At 47.3% G+C, this 19,647-nt stretch overlaps 1 protein-coding gene across 7 annotated transcripts in view; it reads right to left on the bottom strand.

The window, feature by feature from the left end:
- Nucleotides 1-10,645: 10,645 nt before the first annotated feature.
- actn4 (actinin, alpha 4) overlaps nucleotides 10,646-19,647 on the bottom strand; it is a 55,964-nt gene continuing 46,962 nt past the window's right edge. For 3 of the 7 annotated variants that reach the window (XM_072459867.1, XM_072459868.1, XM_072459871.1), the window contains 7 exons: nucleotides 16,799-16,981; nucleotides 15,011-15,145; nucleotides 14,738-14,917; nucleotides 14,508-14,654; nucleotides 13,692-13,772; nucleotides 11,847-12,005; nucleotides 10,646-11,682 (listed from right to left, as the gene is read on the bottom strand). In XM_072459867.1, the coding sequence (XP_072315968.1) occupies nucleotides 11,524-11,682; nucleotides 11,847-12,005; nucleotides 13,692-13,772; nucleotides 14,508-14,654; nucleotides 14,738-14,917; nucleotides 15,011-15,145; nucleotides 16,799-16,981 (1,044 nt within the window). In that variant the 3' untranslated portion in view covers nucleotides 10,646-11,523. Of the gene's footprint in view, nucleotides 11,683-11,846; nucleotides 12,006-13,306; nucleotides 13,373-13,691; nucleotides 13,773-14,507; nucleotides 14,655-14,737; nucleotides 14,918-15,010; nucleotides 15,146-16,798; nucleotides 16,982-19,647 lie in introns of all 7 variants that reach the window. The other 4 variants (XM_072459872.1, XM_072459873.1, XM_072459869.1 and 1 more) reach the window with 2 other exon arrangements.

The raw sequence follows: 19,647 nt of genomic DNA, 5'->3' as shown, positions 1-19,647 counted from the left end.
AGTACTTCTCTGGTACTGCAGTCCTGTCCTGCAGCGCCCTCCTCTGGGCACTGTCCATGGTCCTGGGGCAGTGCCATTAGAAACACTACAGTTGATGTATTTTGATGAAAACAATTGAGAGTTTTACTCCAGATTTGGCCCAAATTGTCATAAGCAAATCATGTTGAAAATAACTAAACATCAATTGTGATGTTCTGTAAAATCAATGTTCTCACTCACACTTCCCTGGCCTATGAAGGGCCCCTCCCCTGGCCTCTGAAGGGCCCCTCCCCTGGCCTATGAAGGGCCCCTCCCCTTCAAAGATGTGGCCCTCACTTTGCACCGCCTCTGCGGAGCTCAAACTGCAGTGCAGTGGCTCCCTCTGGTGGCCACGGGGAAGAAGACACATGTAGGACTTTGTCTTTTCTCTGCAGAAACTGGACAAGAATCATTTATAATATTTGAACGTTTTGTGAAGAAAATGTTATTTTTTCTTGAATTTTTTTCTTGGAAGTTCAAATGTTGTTGGAGATGAACGAGATTAAAGTGTAAACCAAGGATTATATTTGTTCCTTTTCCTCTCATTAACACAGGATCGAAGGGGAAATGTAGTAAAAGAAGCACTTAACATTATACACTGTTTAGTCCTGACTCTGGCACCAGCAGGAGGCCGATCCATGTTTAGTCCTGACTCTGGCACCAGCAGGAGGCCGGTCCATGTTTAGTCCTGACTCTGGCACCAGCAGGAGGCCGGTCCATGTTTAGTCCTGACTCTGGCACCAGCAGGAGGCCGGTCCATGTTTAGTCCTGACTCTGGCACCAGCAGGAGGCTGGTCCATGTTTAGTCCTGACTCTGGCACCAGCAGGAGGCCGGTCCATGTTTAGTCCTGACTCTGGCACCAGCAGGAGGCCGATCCATGTTTAGTCCTGACTCTGGCACCAGCAGGAGGCCGGTCCATGTTTAGTCCTGACTCTGGCACCAGCAGGAGGCCGGTCCATGTTTAGTCCTGACTCTGGCACCAGCAGGAGGCCGATCCATGTTTAGTCCTGACTCTGGCACCAGCAGGAGGCCGGTCCATGTTTAGTCCTGACTCTGGCACCAGCAGGAGGCCGGTCCATGTTTAGTCCTGACTCTGGCACCAGCAGGAGGCCGGTCCATGTTTAGTCCTGACTCTGGCACCAGCAGGAGGCCGCTCCATGTTTAGTCCTGGTGCCAGAGTTTCTTGTTAAATCTCCAATAATATTGCATATTTTATCTTATTTAAAACTTTGTTTGTATCAAGTTGCCGACACAAAAACAGAGCAATGTAGTTTATTCTGTCCAATGCAGTGAAGAAAGCTGTAAAGAACGGTACATAGTGAGACTAAACAGCCTCTGCACAAGAGGCTTTATCAGCACAGAAGACACTGGAGTTCAGGACCACAGAGTGTCGTGCATCTCCATCTTGAAGCCTCTAATCACTCGTTTGAAGACGGTGAGGTGAAGGTTTTAAGCAGGAGAAAAGATGGTTTGAAAGAGGAGTCAAGGAAGCTATTTTTGTTAAAAAAGAAAGACCTTCTTTAAACAGAAATGGAGGGCTAAGATTCAATCTTCCTGTAGTCTACAATGGGTTACTGAACCCCTGGAGAGGTAGAGGACCAGGACCAGGACATTTAGATGTCCTCAGGTCCTCAGGGTGAGCCAGGGTCTCACAAAGACAAAGGGGAGAATAAGAGTCCATTAAAGGGTTGAATAGGCTCGGTAGATGCCAAGAGGGTAAGTTTCAGTTGAAACAAACAACAAACTCGTTCCACTTCAGGAGTGCTCCGCCCTATGGGCTGGACTTACCACAGAATAGTACAAATATCTGAGTTCTCGACCTAAATTCCCTATTAACAATGACTCTTGGATGAAGTCGAAACGTCTAAATTTTTGAATTTTTGAAACAACTGAAGCTTTTTCTACAATGGAACACGCCTGGACGAATGAGGGATTACACCCACACTACATAGTACTACTATATAGTACTACATAGTACTACTACATAGTACTACTATATAGTACTACATAGTACTACTACATAGTTCTACTACATAGTACTATATAGTACTGCATAGTACTACTATATAGTACTACATAGTACTACTACATAGTTCTACTACATAGTACTATATAGTACTGCATAGTACTACTATATAGTACTACATAGTACTACTACATAATACTACTACATAGTACTACATAGTACTACTACATAGTACTATATAGTACTACATAGTACTACTACATAGTACTACATAGTACTACATAGTACTACTACATAGTACTACATAGTACTACTACATAGTACATAGTACTTCGCTTATCTGCCCCGGACCATCAGCTCCCCACTTCGCCTGGACTCACCCATCCCCCCAGCACACGGTCCCCCTGCCAACCACTGACTAAGGCAGCAGGACCTGACGGCATCAGCCCCAGGCTCCTTAAGTCCTGCGCAGATGAACTGTGTGGAGTTATGGAGCATGTCTTCAACATGAGCCTGAAGCTGAGGGTGGTACCACAGGTCTGGAAGACCTCCTGTCTGGTACCTGTGCCTAAGACACCGCGCCCCAAAGACCTCAACAGCTTCAGGCCAGTGGCTCTCACGTCCCACCTGATGAAGACACTGGAGCTGGTCCTGGACCACCTCCGCTCCACCGTGAGCTCAGCCATGGACCCGCTGCAGTTTGCATATCGGCCTGGCATCGGAGTGGAGGACGCCGTCATCTCCCTGCTGCACCGCTCTCTCTCTCACCTGGAAAAGCCTGGCAGCTCTGTGAGGATCCTGTTCTTCGATCTTTCCAGCGCCTTCAACACCATCAGCTCCTGAGGGACAAGCTGGGGACGGCTGGTGTGGAGTACGACCTGCAGAGTGGATCCTGGACTACCTCACAGACCGACCCCAGTTTGTGAGAGCACGGGACTGTGTGTCTGACACTCGGACCTGCAGTGTGGGGGCGCCCCAGGGCACTGTCCTCGCGCCCTTTCTCTTCACCCTTTACACTGCAGACTTCAGACATGACACGGACAGCTGTGTCCTGCAGAAGTTCTCTGACGACTCTGCCATCATCGGACTCATCACGGACGACGATGACGCGGAGTACAGAGGACTGGAGCAGGACTTTGTGGACTGGTGTCAGCGGAACCACCTCCTCATCAACGCGGGGAAGACCAAGGAGATGGTGGTGGACTTCCACAGAGGCCACGCCCCCCTCACCAGTGAACATCCAGGGACGGGACATTGAGAGAGTGGACTCATACAAGTACCTGGTGTTCATCTGAACCACAAACTGGACTGGACTCATAACACAGACTGTACAGGAAGAGCCAGAGTCGGCTCTACCTCCTGAGGAGACTCAGGTCTTTTGGAGTGACATGGCCACTCCTGACAGGGCCACTCCTGACAGGGCCACTCCTGAAGACCTTCTCTGACTCTGTGGTGCATCAGCTCCTATAGGTGTGGTCTGCTGGAGCAGCAGCATCACAGAAAGGGAGAGGAAGAAGCTGGACAAAGCTCCGTCCTGGGCTGTCCTCTGGACTCGGTGCAGGAGGTGGGGGACAGGAGGGTCCTGGCTAGATTCACATCTATGCTGGACCATGAGTGTCGCCCCCTGTAGGACACGCTGTCCCCTGCAGGACACTCTGTCCGCTCTGGAGAGCAGCTTCAGTGAGAGACTGATCCACCCTCGCTGTGTGAAGGAAAGGTTCCGTAGGTCTTTCCTTCCTGCTGCTGTCAGACTTTATAACAAAAACTGTTAGTCCTGAACACTCGCAATACTGACCTAACCTAATACTGATGTGCAATTCTGTCAATTACTGTGAAATTCATGTGCAATCCATGTGCCGTCGTGACACATATTCAATTACTGTCGTGATCACATGCAATGGTATTTATGTATTTATTTATTTGTCTATGGGAGTTTTTATTTATAGGAGATCTTCTACTGAAAGTGTTTTTCAGACTTCCTATAAGTGATCTGTTCTTCTGGATCTACCTCTGTATCTTCCTGCGTTGCACCAATGAAATTTCCCCATGTGGTACAATAAAGGAATATCTTATCTTATCTTACATAGTACTACATAGTACTACATAGTACTACATAGTACTACTACATAGTACTATTACATAGTACTACTACATAGTACTACTACATAGTACTACATAGTACTACTACATAGTACTACTACATAGTACTACATAGTACTACTACATAGTACTACTACATAGTACTACATAGTACTACTACATAGTACTACTACATAGTACTACATATTACTACTACATAGTACTACTACATAGTACTACATAGAACTATCAAAGCTGCTAAAGTTATACATGATATTTATGTTTCATTGAAGAGTCATGAAGAATGTGCTGCTGTTTTTGTTTGATTTCTGGAGATCCAGTGGATCTCTGGAGATCCAGTGGATTTTAACCAGAGATATTCTGTTTGTTCCATGTAATTCCCTAAGAAACCAGCAGAGGTCAGCGGCAGACCACAGGAGAACCAACACCAGAAAACACAGAATATTATTTACAAAAACATTTTCTGAGACTGCTACACTTCCACCAACATTATAAAAGATTTATATCACCCACAAAATAAAACTTGTAATTGTAAAACATAAAACACATTAAACCTTCTGAATTAAACATTTAACTCTGAACCGACGCTCAGGAAAAGACTCTTGTTTAAACATTCACTTTCTTTCCTCAATCTCTGTCACAAGTGACAAGCTCTCGCTCCCGTCCGGTGATCTGCTGGTGATCTGCAGGTGATCTGCTGGTGATCTGCAGGTGATCTGCAGGTGATCTGCTGGTGATCTGCAGGTGATCTGCTGGTGATCTGCAGGTGATCTGCTGGTGATCTGCAGGTGATCTGCAGGTGATCTGTTGGTGATCTGCTGGTGATCTGCTGGTGATCTGTCATGCCACTGTTGTCTTAGACTTATGCTATTTAAATACTCTTTCTGCTGTATAAATCTTCTTTGACAGATGCAGCTGGCGGTGGAAGAGGAGCTGCCGCTGAGGGTCTCAACAGTGGGCGGGCGATTGTTTACAATAGACTTGTTAAACATGTTTCTTAAGGACGAGTCGTCAAGTCTTCCTGAGGCTTGTGCCAGAACAGAACTCATCACACTCCTGACACTTCTGATTGGACGTTCCCAAACTCCACCCCTGTGACCAGCATCGGGAATGTTCATTTGGAAGTCACATAGCAGACCTGTCTTTGTCCAATTTTGGTTTGAAATGTTTCAGATATATTGTTGCAAGATGTTTATTATTTGGAAGAGGCTCTCTGAAGGGTAAAGGCTTTGCCAAGTGATCTTCAACATTATAGTGCACATTTCCATCCAAGAACTGCAAGAACTGAAGGTCTTTTTGACATAGGCTTCCTTCTTCTGGGTTTGTGTCCATAAAATGGGTTTCCAACACATTTATGACAGAAGAGGCGGATGAAGGCGGCTCTTTCACAGTGATACGATGGCACGCTCCCGTTACGTCAATTGTATTTGTCCAAGACTTAATGAACCCCACTATACTCCAACCTGAGTCCGTTTTCACTGCAGAGGGGTCAAAGTCACGGCCTGATATCACCTTTGTAGGGTTTAGAGTGCAACAGGACAGTTTAAAAGATTTGGCATTTCTTTTGCAATATTGTGAAGAAGGTGAGGCCAAATTTGACCTGTGGAACAAGTGGGAATACAGTTCTGTTCAAGGGGAATGTATTCACAAGTGTGTGTGGGTGGAAGCTCTACGTACTCTTGTGAGTAGTACTCCATTCACTCTGTAACGAGGCACAAACTTTGGTCTGTCATTGTTGTCAGTTTTAACTTTACAGCTTCAGTTACTGCTTTAATCTTGTTGCAAATATCTTGGACTATGAACGTTTTGCTGCTTTGTGTGTCTAGCAGAGCGTAAACGACGGTTTCCTGTGCATTATCTTCAATACAAGACACACAGGAACAATCATTGAGGTATGATCATTATTGTCTACTCTCACATTGTTTGACACAGCAGAAGCGCTTTCTTCTGGTGATTTCATTTGAGTTTTATCTACTGATGGACGATCGTCATGAAGTGGAGTAAGATGGCTTTTCCTGCAGATATTACACTTAGCTCTTGTGTCAAATCCTAAAGCAGCCAAAGCAAATATTGATTTCCATGATAAACCTTTTCTTTTCTTGGCTTTGCTGTGAATGTTTCGATCCCTTGTTGGTCTGTGTTGCACACATTTGTTGTGGCTAGAACACTGGCTTTTACACGTTTGTTCTTTATCTGGTTTTTCAAATGTTCCTAAAGCAAACAGCTATATGAAATAAGAAGTTATGAAGTTTCAGCAGTATTTTCTGATTTTCCTCACAATCATCTGAGACTCTAAGACTTTGCACATATGGCATAGCGTTTTTACAGGAAATAAGAAAATCGCTAAACGCTCTTAATCTGAGTACTTTGGCCCCTAAAAGCGCTCTGTACTACAAAAGGATGAACATAGCGTTTATTCAAGCCTGTGCATAGGCTTCTTCATCACTACGGTAACATGCTCCCTCTAAAACAGTAAGAGCTTCTCCACTTGTGCACTTTTTCAAATAGAATAATCAATGCCCTGGATCTACACAGCCTCAATAAGCGCTTTAAAACAAGTGCTCCACTCTATAAACTTAAGTGGATCTCCAGTCAACACAAATGGCTCAGGAGCTGGAAGTCTGCTCATGGTCAGAGATTGTTTTAATGCTTCCACTTGGGCGCTTGACTTTCCTTTGCTGCCGTTAACTGTCACGAGTTTGTGGGACCAAAACATTTTTAGAAATCTGATTGTTTCTTGCAGCAGGAAGAGGTGGTGGAGTTGTACTCAGGAGCAGTCGGGGGGCCCGGGCCACTGTACTTCTACTGTGCTGACTTGGCAAAGTGACATTTATTTCACTCCCTCTTATTTCTGTTTTGTTTCCTCTTCAGTCTCTATTGCCTCAACATCTTGAACCTTTCTTGTTGAGCCACATGTCGTGTCTTTGATGCCAGGCGTGCAGCAGCTTCTGCCCTGTTTGCAGTTGCATGACTTGGATGACTTGAACTGTACTGAGTCCTTTCAGCTGTTGATCCGTGAATTGACTTTGCATCATCTCTTTGTAGTAACTTGCGCAGTGATTCTTTTGCAGCTTCCGTGTCAAACTCCTGTGCCACATCTGCATAGCGCCTTTCAAAAGTAAAATTATTTTAAAAGAGACTGAAGTACAACTGTCCATTTTCCTTCTTATTTCTTGAGATGATGTGGTTAATGTGCGGAAAGACTCATAATCATATTTTAAATCTAACCTAACTCTGCTTTGGATCTTTCCTAAGCTCCAACATCTTTTTAGTCGTATGTTTTTCTGGCTTTGAACGTGTGACTCTGTTCTGTGTATTTCCAGATATGCACAAATCTCACCTCAGCGTGCTTCAACCTCTTTCTGAATCCTCAAGGGAACTATTTAGTCTTCTTCTAATTGAGCTTTCTCTGATTCTAAAGCATCTCGGTAGCGTAAGTAGAGTAATGTAGTCTGTATCTTTGAAATATTTAGCAATGACAGGGAACTTAACGAGTATTACCCATTATTCCAATTTACACATTACTCTTCTTTGTTTTATCTTTTACCAAACTCTGATGATACAGTCTGACCTGATATCCATGAGGCATGATTTGCACTTTGCACTACGATGAGATGTTGCTGTAGCAGTCCTTTCTTAAGGCAAGTTTATCTGTAGAGCACATTTTATAAACGAGGCAATTCAAAGTGCTTCACACGACAGGAGAATGCATTAAAATCACAAAGAAATTACAAAACAGTTTAAGACATAAAAGTGAAGAGTGCAAAAAATAGTCCCTGAGGTCCTTAGAGTCCGAGATGATTCATATGGCACTGACATGTCTGAGATGTACTTGGCCATGCTAGTGCTAGGCCATGGAGAGACTTGTACACAAGCAGAGCTGCTTTAAAGTCTATTCTCTGAGCCACAGGGGGCAGTGCAGAGACCTGAGAACAGCACTAATGTGATGGTACTTCCTGGTTCTAGTCAGGACTAATGTGATTTACTTCCTGGTTCTAGTCAGGACTAATGTGATGGTATTTCCTGGTTCTAGTCAGGAATAATGTGATGGTACTTCCTGGTTCTAGTCAGGACTAATGTGATGGTACTTCCTGGTTCTAGTCAGGACTAATGTGATGGTACTTCCTGCTTCTAGTCAGGACTAATGTGATGGTACTTCCTGGTTCTAGTCAGGAGCAGCAGCGTTCTGGATGTACTGCAGCTGTTTTACAGCTCGTTTGGAGAGACCTGTGAGCGGCCGTTACAGTCTAATCTACTGGAGACAAACGCATGGATAAGTCTCTCTAAATCTGGTTTTGACTCTATACTTTTGATTTTGGCAATGTTTTTTAGATGGTAAAAAGCTGCTGATGTTATTGATTTGACGTGTTAAAGTTCAAGTCTGAGTCCATTATTACCCCCAGATTTATAACTTGGTTTGTAGGTTTTAGAGCGAGACTCTGGAGGTGACCGCTAACACTTTCTCTTTGTTTCTGTGACAAAGATGATGATTTCAGTCTTGTCTGAGTTCAGCTGGAGAAAGTTGTTTTGCCTCCACACATTGACTCTGGCACCAGCAGGAGGCCCTCTGGCACCATTAGGAGGCCCTCTGACACCAGCGGGAGGCCCTCTGGCACCAGCGGGAGGCCCTCTGGCACCAGCGGGAGGCCCTCTGGCACCAACAGGAGGCCCTCTGACACCAGCAGGAGGCCCTCTGACACCAGCAGGAGGCCCTCTGGCACCAGCAGGAGGCCCTCTGGCACCAGCAGGAGGCCCTCTGGCACCAGCAGGAGGCCCTCTGGCACCAGCAGGAGGCCGGTCCACACATTGATCTGTTGGATGCAGTGACAGAGTGAATGGTCCATATTCACCTGCGACAGTGAAACATAGATCTGACTCGTCTGCATCATTGTGATAGGACACATTTTCACTGCGTGTCATGTGACCTAACAGCAGCATGTAGAGGATGAACAGAAGGGGTCCCAGGACTGACCCTTGGGGCACCCCACAGGTCAGGGGCGTGTGGTCTGAGATACAAAGTACTTCCTGTCTTCCAGATAGGACCTTAGCCAGTTTAGGGGTCTGTCACCATGACAACAGAAGTCTTAGTCTGTGATGAGGTCTAAAACTTGAAAAACATCAAATGAGTTGTTTATTAAGAGGAAATCTGTGAAAGGACTTTGGCCCAAAATGTCAGATTAGAGATGGACCAGTCATGACTCAGGACTGCAGCTTTTCTTTAGGAGAGGCTTCATGACCCCTCCCCCTGACCCCTCCCCCTGCTCTTCTTTAGGAGAGGCTTCATGACCCCTCCCCCTGACCCCTCCCCCTGCTCTTCTTTAGGAGAGGCTTCATGACCCCTCCCCCTGACCCCTCCCCCTGCTCTTCTTTAGGAGAGGCTTCATGACCCCTCCCCCTGACCCCTCCCCCTGCTCTTCTTTAGGAGAGGCTGTATGAGTCCTTCGCTGGAGGCGGTGGAGGTGATTGTGGAGCAGCTGGAGCTGAATCCTTTGGTGGAGGCTGAGGTTGTGGTGCTGATGCTGAAACATTAGCTCGGTCTCTGGCTGATGGAGCAGCATTCTTCTCTCATTCCTCTGTTCTCGAACTAGAACATGAGCCGTCCTCAAACATGAAGCTGCTCGACTGAACACACCAAGTTTGGATGATAAACTATGATTAGGATTTGTTAAATTGACAGTAAAATGTTTGTGGTTGAAATGCCTCCATCAGTCGGCACATGGAGCTCAACAGTCACATCTTACACTTACACCCAAAATAAATATTCCAAAGCAACGTAAGAGGTGCACTTAAATCAATCTTTTGTCATTTGTACATGATTGTATAGTACAAAGAACAATGCAATTTTATCCCACAAAACAGAAAATTAAACTCCTAAAGAATTCCTTAAAGACTGCCTTACATTTGTCAATAAATCTGAATCTAATGAGTCAACATGGGAGAACTTCCTGTTCCTGTAGGACGGGGTCAGCTGCGGGTCATCAGGCCCTGGACGACCGTAGGACAAACTCTGGAGCTGCTCGGACCTAAAATACCTTGTTGTGAAGACTAGACTTCGGCTTGGATTATATTCTTTTAGGTCTTTTTAAATCAGGCCACACATTCCTGCCCTCGCCTCCTGAGCTCTGGGACGTCCTGGTTGAACTCCAGTGGTTAAACCTTCTGAGTGGGCGTGGTCTGAGTGGGCGTCCTGTTCTAGAACTCGGGGTTGGTTCAGTTTGCGTCATGAGTAGAGCCATTAGAGCTCATTATGTCTCGTGTACTCTGCACTAGCTCGGACATGAAGAGTTGTACTTTCCAGGGACATGAATATGCATTTTTAATACTTTTACTGCCATCACTTTATACGTTTAGTTTGAGAAAGAACCTTTACGTGTGACGCTCCTTGTAATGTCTCTCGTTTCCTTGGGGACATTCACTCATTTCCATTGTCACTCATTATTAACTGTTAGATCAGCCGCACATGAAGGGTTTGTCCACAGGAGGACATATGAGGACGGCGCTGCACGAGGGAAAATACATTTTTGTCCCACAAAGTGAAATAAAGACTGACACTTGAAGTCTTGTGTTTGTAAGTATTTATCAGACAGAAGGCATTGCAGTTTCCAGTACAGCACAGTCTGATATGAAAGAGTACAAAAAACAACACATGTTCAGTCTCTGCGTGCCTCTCCTCTGAGCTCCGCCCCTTCACCAGTCGCCATGACATTCGGCTTCAGTGAAACACTTCTCCAGAAACGCCATAACAATTACACGATTGCATAGATTTGTCTCTACTTCTGTTTTCTCTTGCACTCATTGGAAGTGTGTGGCTGAGGGGCAGCGAGCGGCAGAGCAGAGCCGCTCCAGAGAGCGTGCTGTTAAGAGCAACAGGAGGCGCTGCACGGGACGGGCCGCTCAATACGGGCCGCTCAATACTTTTTATTATTTTAAGTTTTTTTTTTAGAAATATGTCTTTACTTTCAGGATGGCCTGGATCAGTATTTAGGGGTCGCGTGTCATTCGTTGCACTGAAAGAATAACTATGTACAGCACCGAGCCCAGCCTGGGACCCGCTCCCTTTGACCCCGCCCTGACCCCAAAATCAACAAACACTGAAAGAAGTCCAGACACGTCCAGCAACAAAAGGAGAAAGAGGCACGGCCCACGTTTATGCTCAATCCCCTGCAAAAGGGAAAAGTTAGGACAAAATAAACACAAATAACAGTTGTAAGTGTGCGATAAAGTTGGACCCCGTTTAGTGAAAAGGAAAGTCTGTCCCTCAAACCCACTCCCGCCTTTCAACCTGAAGACCCGACACTCAGAGGGCAAACTGGATTATAGTTCAATGGAAAAGGTCCAATCAGAAAAAGGTTGGAGTGGGGTCTCGTCCGGCGGTGCGTTCAGGCGGCCCCCCCTGCCGGCCCCCTTGCAGGGCCCCCCGGCCCCCTGCCGGGCTGCGTTACAGGTCGCTCTCCCCGTACAGCGCTGTGGAGAAGGACATGTAGTCCAGAGCTTCAGGGCCGGCGTCGGGGCCGCTGTACGGGGCCATGCGGGCGATGCAGTACTCGGCCTGGTCTGCGGGCAGCTCCCTCCTCAGCTCGTCCGCCGTGATGAAGGGCTGAAGGACACAGGCGGGGGACATTCAGACAAGCAGCCATGTCTTAAGAGGTAACGCTGCACAAATCAGACTTACACTTGAACACATTTGAGAGACGGATAAACTAAGCAGAATAAAAACACATTTCTCAAGGCAGTTTTAAAAAGATGGTTCAGGGGCTTTACCTTGTCTCCAGCCAGGATCCTGAAGGAGGCGATGACCTGGTCAGCCGTGTCCGTGTCCGTGGTCTCTCTGGACATGTAGTCGATGAAGGCCTGGAAAGTGACGGCCCCAGTGTTGTTGGGGTCCACGATCCCCATGATGCGTGCAAACTCCACGTCCCCCTGAGAGCAGACACAGGTGAACCCGCAGCCAAAAGAGCTCACATTCTGCAACAAGCACCATTTTAGATGTAACGCTCCATTTACACAAAGACGAGATGAGAATGAGATGTTATGCACCACGTGTCCTTTAGGTGGCACTCTGGCCTTGTTCTTACATTGCACATGATGTTCTGCAACATATCACTCTTTAATAGGAACAAATGCGGATTTTGTTAAATCACTACAGCCCCGTGTGGGCTCGGGGCCCGGGCTCGTGTGGGCTTGGGGCCGGAGCTCGTATGGGCTCGGGCTCGTGTGGGCTCGGGGCCGGAGCTCGTATGGGCTCGGGGCCCGGGCTCGTGTGGGGCTCGGGGCCCGGGCTCGTGTGGGCTCGGGGCCGGAGCTCGGAGCCACAGAACAAACTCAAGCTTCTTAAGAATCTATTCTAAATTCTACCTGGATAACATTAATTATGAGGCCAATCGCAGCGATTCACTAAAAGACAATGCTAAAGCTAACAAATAGTTAGCATTTTTAGCATTTACTTTTTAAACTCATTTTAACCTCTCTTCCTTTGTGCAATGCATTATGGATAATGTCAGATGTATTATGAGAGAGAGCTGGGCCCCTTTGGCAGCTAGAACCTCTAAGGGGCCACTTGGGACCCGTAAACGGACCGTTAAAGAACTGTTCACAAATGTTTGACATGAAATGTTTTGAAACATTTTATTTACAGCCAGTTTCCTTTCCTTAAGTGTACGTCCCTGCGGGGCATCTTAGGGTCTGATGCGGGGCATCTTAGGGTCTGATGCGGGGCATCTTAGGGTCTGATGCGGGGCATCTTAGGGTCTGATGCGGGGCATCTTAGGGTCTGATGCGGGGCATCTTAGGGTCTGATGCGGGGCATCTTAGGGTCTGATGCGGGGCATCTTAGGGTCTGATGCGGGGCATCTTAGGGTCTGATGCGGGGCATCTTAGGGTCTGATGCGGGGCATCTTAGGGTCTGATGCGGGGCATCTTAGGGTCTGATGCGGGGCATCTTAGTGGTCAGAGAAACTGAACACAAAGTGTTTGTAGGACAGATAAAATCATCTGTCACAGCGTTTGTGACACGCCAGGTCATTTTCAATAATTTGGTGGCCACAGCGCTCCAAAGACTAAACTGCACTAGAGAAGATGGAGCAGGATTAGAGATGAAACCAACAACTCTAATGTGCCCTGGGCTGCAGACCCTGCAGTCCCTGCAGCGTCTGCAGGGACTGCAGTCCCTGCAGCGTCTGCAGGGACTGCAGTCCCTGCAGACGCTGCTGCTGTTGTTGTACCAGGCTGTTTCCAGTAGAAATAAGCAGAGCTCGGAAATCATCTGCGACCATCTGTCCTGAACGCTTCTGCTGGTCCCACAGCAAAGGCCAGTGGAGGTCAGATGGAGGGGGTCAGCCAGAAAGGGGAGGGGGTCAGCCAGAAAGGGGAGGGGGTCAGCCAGAAAGGGGAGGGGGCCAGCCAGAAAGGGGAGGGGGCCAGCCAGAAAGGGGAGGGGGTCAGGTGAAAAGAGAAAGCACAAACAGTTAGCAAACAACAGTCCACAGAGCGAGCAGGCGAGAGGCAAGCGCAGAAGAGACAGAGCGTGTGCAGTCCATGCTGAGAGAGGGCGCGGCTACAAGCTCCCCCGTCCCTCCCCCGTCCCTCCCCCGTGCACACGGCTCCCACCTGCTTGTCGTTCTCCACATCGTAGCCCAGGCTGATGAGGCAGGCCTTGAACTCCTCGGCCATCAGAGCCCCGCTGTGGTCCTGAGGTGGCCAGTGAGAGAGCGCCCCCGTGAGGATGAGGTCAGAACCACAGGTGAGGATGAAACATGCAGGATGTATAGACATGTCACAAGAACAAACATGAGATGGTGACAGTGGGATGAGCTTGAGACACAGACACACACAGACACACACAGACACACACAGACGCACACACACAGACAGACACACACACACAGACAGACGCACACACACACAAGACGCACACACACACACACAGACACACACTTGTGTAGATCAAGTTAAAGCCATTGTTTGTATCTTGACTAGTCCTGGCTTTGCTTCCAAACAGAAGTGTCTCTGCAGCTTTCACATGTCCCCCATGTCCCCCATGTCCCCCATCCACTCTTATTAACAATATCATGTCCCACCCTCACGTCTCCTCTCTCAAGCACCTGTCAGTCACATAGGGCCTCATTTATAAAGCTTGGACGCACAAAATAAGGCTGTAATGTGCATACGGCATGTATAATAAACACACTCGTGTGACTCTCTACAAAGTAACTTTGGGTTTTGTCTGTACCTTTCAAACCCAACTTGATGCATTCTTTTATAAATGAGGCCCCTGCTCTGTGACCCCTGCTCTGTGACCCCTGCTCTGTGACCCCTGCTCTGTGACCCCTGCTCTGTGACCCCTGCTCTGTGACCCCTGCTCTGTGACCCCTGCTCTGTGACCCCTGCTCTGTGACATGTGATGCGGTGTATTGGGGCCCTGACCTTGTCAAAGTGGTTGAAGGAGGCCCGGTACTCGTACATCTGCTCCTGGCTGATGCCTTTGGCATCACGCGTTAAAATCTGGTTTTCGATCTCGCTGATGGTCCGGGCGATAGTGGTCAAGAGCTGCTCCCAGCTCACGCGCAGATGCTGCAGAGGAAAGAGCGCTCATCACAAGGACTACAGAGGAGTCACCTTCAGAGAGGGTGAGAACACCAGGATCCTGGCTGTACCTCCATGGTGTACTGCGTGTACATGTTATCAAAGATCAGCGCCTCCTGGATGAGCTTGTAGACGCCCTCCAGCTGGTCCATGTTGGGCTTGTACTCGGTGATGCTCTCTTTATAGTCCCGCACGTTGGTCAGCTGGTCCTCCAGAGTGCCGTTCATCTCAATAGAGATCTTACCAATCTCCTGTAATTACAGTACTTTACTTACAGGCCTTATTCATGGACCAGACACTACACGGTGGACACAGCTGACCACATCTGTGGTCAACAGCATTACCTCCATCTTCTGTTTGATCCAGGGGCCCACCACGTTGGCCTGAGAAGCAAACTGGCAACGCAGAGCATTATTGGACTGTTGTTTGGAGAGCTCCTCCTGCAGAGCCGTGTCTCTCTGAGGGACGAGCTGCAGCGTCTGCAAACAGCACATTAGGACATGAGGACACAGACATGAGGACGCTCTAAGACATGAAGACGCTCTAAGACATGAAGACGCTCTGAGACATAGGTGTCAAATTCTGGCCCGCCAGACATTTTAATCTGGCTCGCCGAACATTTCAAATGTATATTTTAAAGGGTTAGCCTAACCCTAACCCTTCAAAAAAAAAATCGATTCATAGAACCGTAGTTACATCCGTAACAGTTTTTAATCGCTAAAACTACGCATCCCACAATGCCGCTGGTGGCCGCCCCTCCCCCATGGGGCTCTGCTGCACTGCTGTGTGAGCTGCCCCTCCCCCACGGGGCTCTGCTGCACTGCTGTGTGAGCTGCCCCTCCCCCACGGGGCTCTGCTGCACTGCTGTGTGAGCTGCCCCTCCCCCACAGGGCTCTGCTGCACTGCTGTGAGGGAGAAGTGCACTTTAAGCACTTTTGAGCAGAAGTTTAGTGGTGAGTCAGTTCAGGTGAACAGAGAACTACAGACGTGGACATGTTAGTTACATTTAAACGTTTTTTTAGATCTTGAGAAGTTTATCTTGTTATAAAGTCAAATGTTTATCTCTGTAGATCATCTCTGAAGTTGTAATGCTCATAAACTGAAGCTCAGAGTTGGTGAAATGACACTTGTTTTTCTAAATACATTTCAGTTTATGAGAACAAACGTTTTGTCTTTTTTTTTTTATCGATCCAGTAATTGCTTCAAAACAGCGTAGACTTTATAAAGATATTTATTTCTTATATTTTTAATAGTTTTATGTTCGGGCCGCGACCCAAATGAGTTTGACACCCCTGCTCTAAGACATGAGGACGCTCTGAGACATGAGGACGCTCTGAGACATGAGGACGCTCTGAGACATGAGGACGCTCTGAGACATGAGGACGCTCTGAGACATGAGGACGTGTGTTAGAGCCTCAGACTCCATAATCACACTCAGTCCAGTCGTGTAGTGTGGACCTCAGACTCTGGACCTCACACTCTGGACCTCACACTCTGGACCTCACACTCTGGACCTCACACTCTGGACCTCACACTCTGGACCTCACACTCTGGACCTCACACTCTGGACCTCACACTCTGGACCTCACACTCTGGACCTCACACTCTGGACCTCACACTCTGGACCTCACACTCTGGACCTCACACTCTGGACCTCACACTCTGGACCTCACACTCTGGACCTCACACTCTGGACCTCACACTCTGGACCTCACACTCTGGACCTCACACTCTGGACCTCACACTCTGGACCTCACACTCTGGACCTCACACTCTGGACCTCACACTCTGGACCTCACACTCTGGACCTCACACTCTGGACCTCACACTCTGGACCTCACACTCTGGACCTCACACTCTGGACCTCACACTCTGGACCTCACACTCTGGACCTCACACTCTGGACCTCACACTCTGGACCTCACACTCTGGACCTCACACTCTGGACCTCACACTCTGGACCTCACACTCTGGACCTCACACTCTGGACCTCACACTCTGGACCTCAAACTCTGGACCTCAAACTCTGGACCTCAAACTCTGGACCTCAAACTCTGGACCTCAAACTCTGGACGTGTAGTGAGGACCTCAGACTCTGAGCTGACCCTTTAGAGAATGGAATGAGGTCAAACCTGCTCCCATTTGCTGTCGATGCTCTCCGGCGTGATGGTGGTGTAGGGGTTGGTTACACTGAACTTGATGTTGTTGCTTTGGCCGATGGTCTTGATCTGCTCCTGGATGCCCTGGATGGCCTTTCTCTCTGTGTCGGCGTCTGGGAGAGTGGACTTGAACTGCTCGTGTGCAGCGATCAGGCCCTGTGGGTCAGAGGTCAGAGGTCAGAGAGGGGAAATATTAGAGCTCAAAAGCAGAAACCAGCCTTGACAACTAGGGGTCAGGTTTTCTTCAGAGTTACAGGCAGGACGCAGGTCATTCAAAGTCCAAAGCGCTTCTCATTGGAATATGTTATCTATATTCTTAACTTTAACATCTTTCAGCCAATTTAACCTGTTACCACCCACCTATTTTCCCCCTGTGCACACTGGTTGGACCCAAATGGCATCGCTTATTAAAAGAGGATCTTACGGTCCACATGTGAGTGTGATGCATCATTAGAAAGCTTAGGCCTTCTAGTCACACTGTCACACTGTCAGGGCTTCAGAACTCACACTACAGAAGCACAAACATGAACAAAACATCCTTTTTTTTAGTCTCGCCTGAATATTGTCAATTTGTAATGGTCCTGAGCAGGACATACTTCATTGTGTGTTTATGCTGTTCACTGCACATGCTGTTGTCATGACAACAACTGTGTAAAGTTTCAGATCTCTAGAACAGGCATGTTGGTGCTGTTGACCTTATGTATCAAAAAGTATATTCAAGTGATCCAAATATGTGCCAAACTGTGCCAAACTGTTTTATTACAATTTTAGCTCCTCTATGATCATAAAACATACATTTTGATGTTTTGTAGGCCACTAATACCAATTATAACTGCTAAAAACAATGTATGTGAAAATGTGTAAATGAGTTTACCCATGAATTTCCCATATAGAGGTGAAAATTTTGTATATTTTCATTTTATTTTTGTATTGGTATAATGATACATATATCCAACAAAATGCGCGTCCAAAAGGCGAATAAAATCAGAAAACGTGATGCATAAAATCTAGTCGCCTCCTGCCGAAAAATCTGGCTTTTGACTGTCTTTACGCACGTGAATACAGAGGATTCTGAGTGTGGGACCCCTAAGTCCCGCCCACCATTCTAAAGCTATGCTTATTGGCTCGAATAATATGTCAATCAAGTGTTCTACGTCATCTCAAGCATGCGCTTTCTAGATGTCAACAGTGGAACCATGTGCGTCGGAAGCGGTGCATTTTTTTTTGCGGCGGCTGTAAAAAACAAACCCGTGGACAGATGGTGGATGGTCTCATTCTGTAGGTGACAGTCTGAAGAAAAGATCGATGCCAAACACCATCTTATAAAGTCAAACAGGTCATTTGTTATGGACGGAGAAATGCTGGTATTGACCACGAAAATAAAAGTGATGATGTAATAGAACTTTTGAAATATGTAACCGCGCTGGCCACAGGTTAAGTCGTCTTTGATTTTATATCTTGAAACTTCTTGCTGATGATTTTTAGTTTCGAATTGTACATTCAAATATTGCTAAGAAATTTATTATTAGCTGTGATGATAGTATTTTGTTTATTGACAGTGCTGTGAAGTAACTCAATAGAAAATCTCTCTTTAGCAGAGGGGCGTGGTCAGGGGAATCAAGGCAAGCCGTGACTGACCAATAAAATGTAAAATGACCGTGTGTCACGATTATATTTACTGGACTTTTCGGGCTGTACAGCTCCTGAATAAAAGCCACACACACAACATTTACAAAGAAAATACAACTTGTCCATATTCGGGCCGCTCCTGACCACAGGGGCCCACGATGTAACATGACATATTTACACAGAAATAAATGCAGTAATGCGTCTTCTGAACCGGGGTCTCGCACTCCACCCCGAGGTCCACCCCGAGGTCCACCCCGAGGTCCACCCCGAGGTCCACCCCGAGGTCCAGTGTGAGCGGGACTAATTATACTAATATTATAATAATCAAGTTAGATTGTAATAAAACACACATCCCCCTCTTCCCCCCTCCCCCTCCTATATATCAGAAGCACAGTTCTAATGACCACAGGGTTCTGATGACCACAGGGTTCTAATGACCACAGGGTTCTGATGACCACAGGGTTCTGATGACCACAGGGTTCTAATGACCACAGGGTTCTGATGACCACAGGGTTCTGATGACCACAGGGTTATAATGACCACAGGGTTCTAATGACCACAGGGTTCTGATGACCACAGGGTTCTGATGACCACAGGGTTCTAATGACCACAGGGTTCTGATGACCACAGGGTTCTGATGACCACAGGGTTCTAATGACCACAGGGTTCTGATGACCACAGGGTTCTGATGACCACAGGGTTCTGATGACCACAGGGTTCTGATGACCACAGGGTTCTGATGACCACAGGGTTATAATGACCACAGGGTTCTAATGACCACAGGGTTCTGATGACCACAGGGTTATAATGACCACAGGGTTCTGATGACCACAGGGTTCTAATGACCACAGGGTTCTGATGACCACAGGGTTCTGATGACCAAAGGGTTCTAATGACCACAGGGTTCTAATGACCACAGGGTTCTAATGACCACAGGGTTCTGATGACCACAGGGTTCTGATGACCACAGGGTTCTAATGACCACAGGGTTCTGATGACCACAGGGTTCTGATGACCACAGGGTTCTAATGACCACAGGGTTCTAATGACCACAGGGTTATAATGACCACAGGGTTCTAATGACCACAGGGTTCTGATGACCACAGGGTTATAATGACCACAGGGTTCTGATGACCACAGGGTTCTGATGACCACAGGGTTATAATGACCACAGGGTTCTGATGACCACAGGG

This window comes from Eucyclogobius newberryi, unplaced genomic scaffold (assembly GCF_026437365.1).
Source record: "Eucyclogobius newberryi isolate DKJ021-1_F unplaced genomic scaffold, fEucNew1.0.hap1 SCAF_10, whole genome shotgun sequence".
In the NCBI taxonomy this organism is placed as follows: Eukaryota; Metazoa; Chordata; class Actinopteri; order Gobiiformes; family Gobiidae; genus Eucyclogobius; species Eucyclogobius newberryi.
Note: the sequence above shows the minus strand (reverse complement) of the source record. Positions and strands in the feature narration are given on the sequence as shown.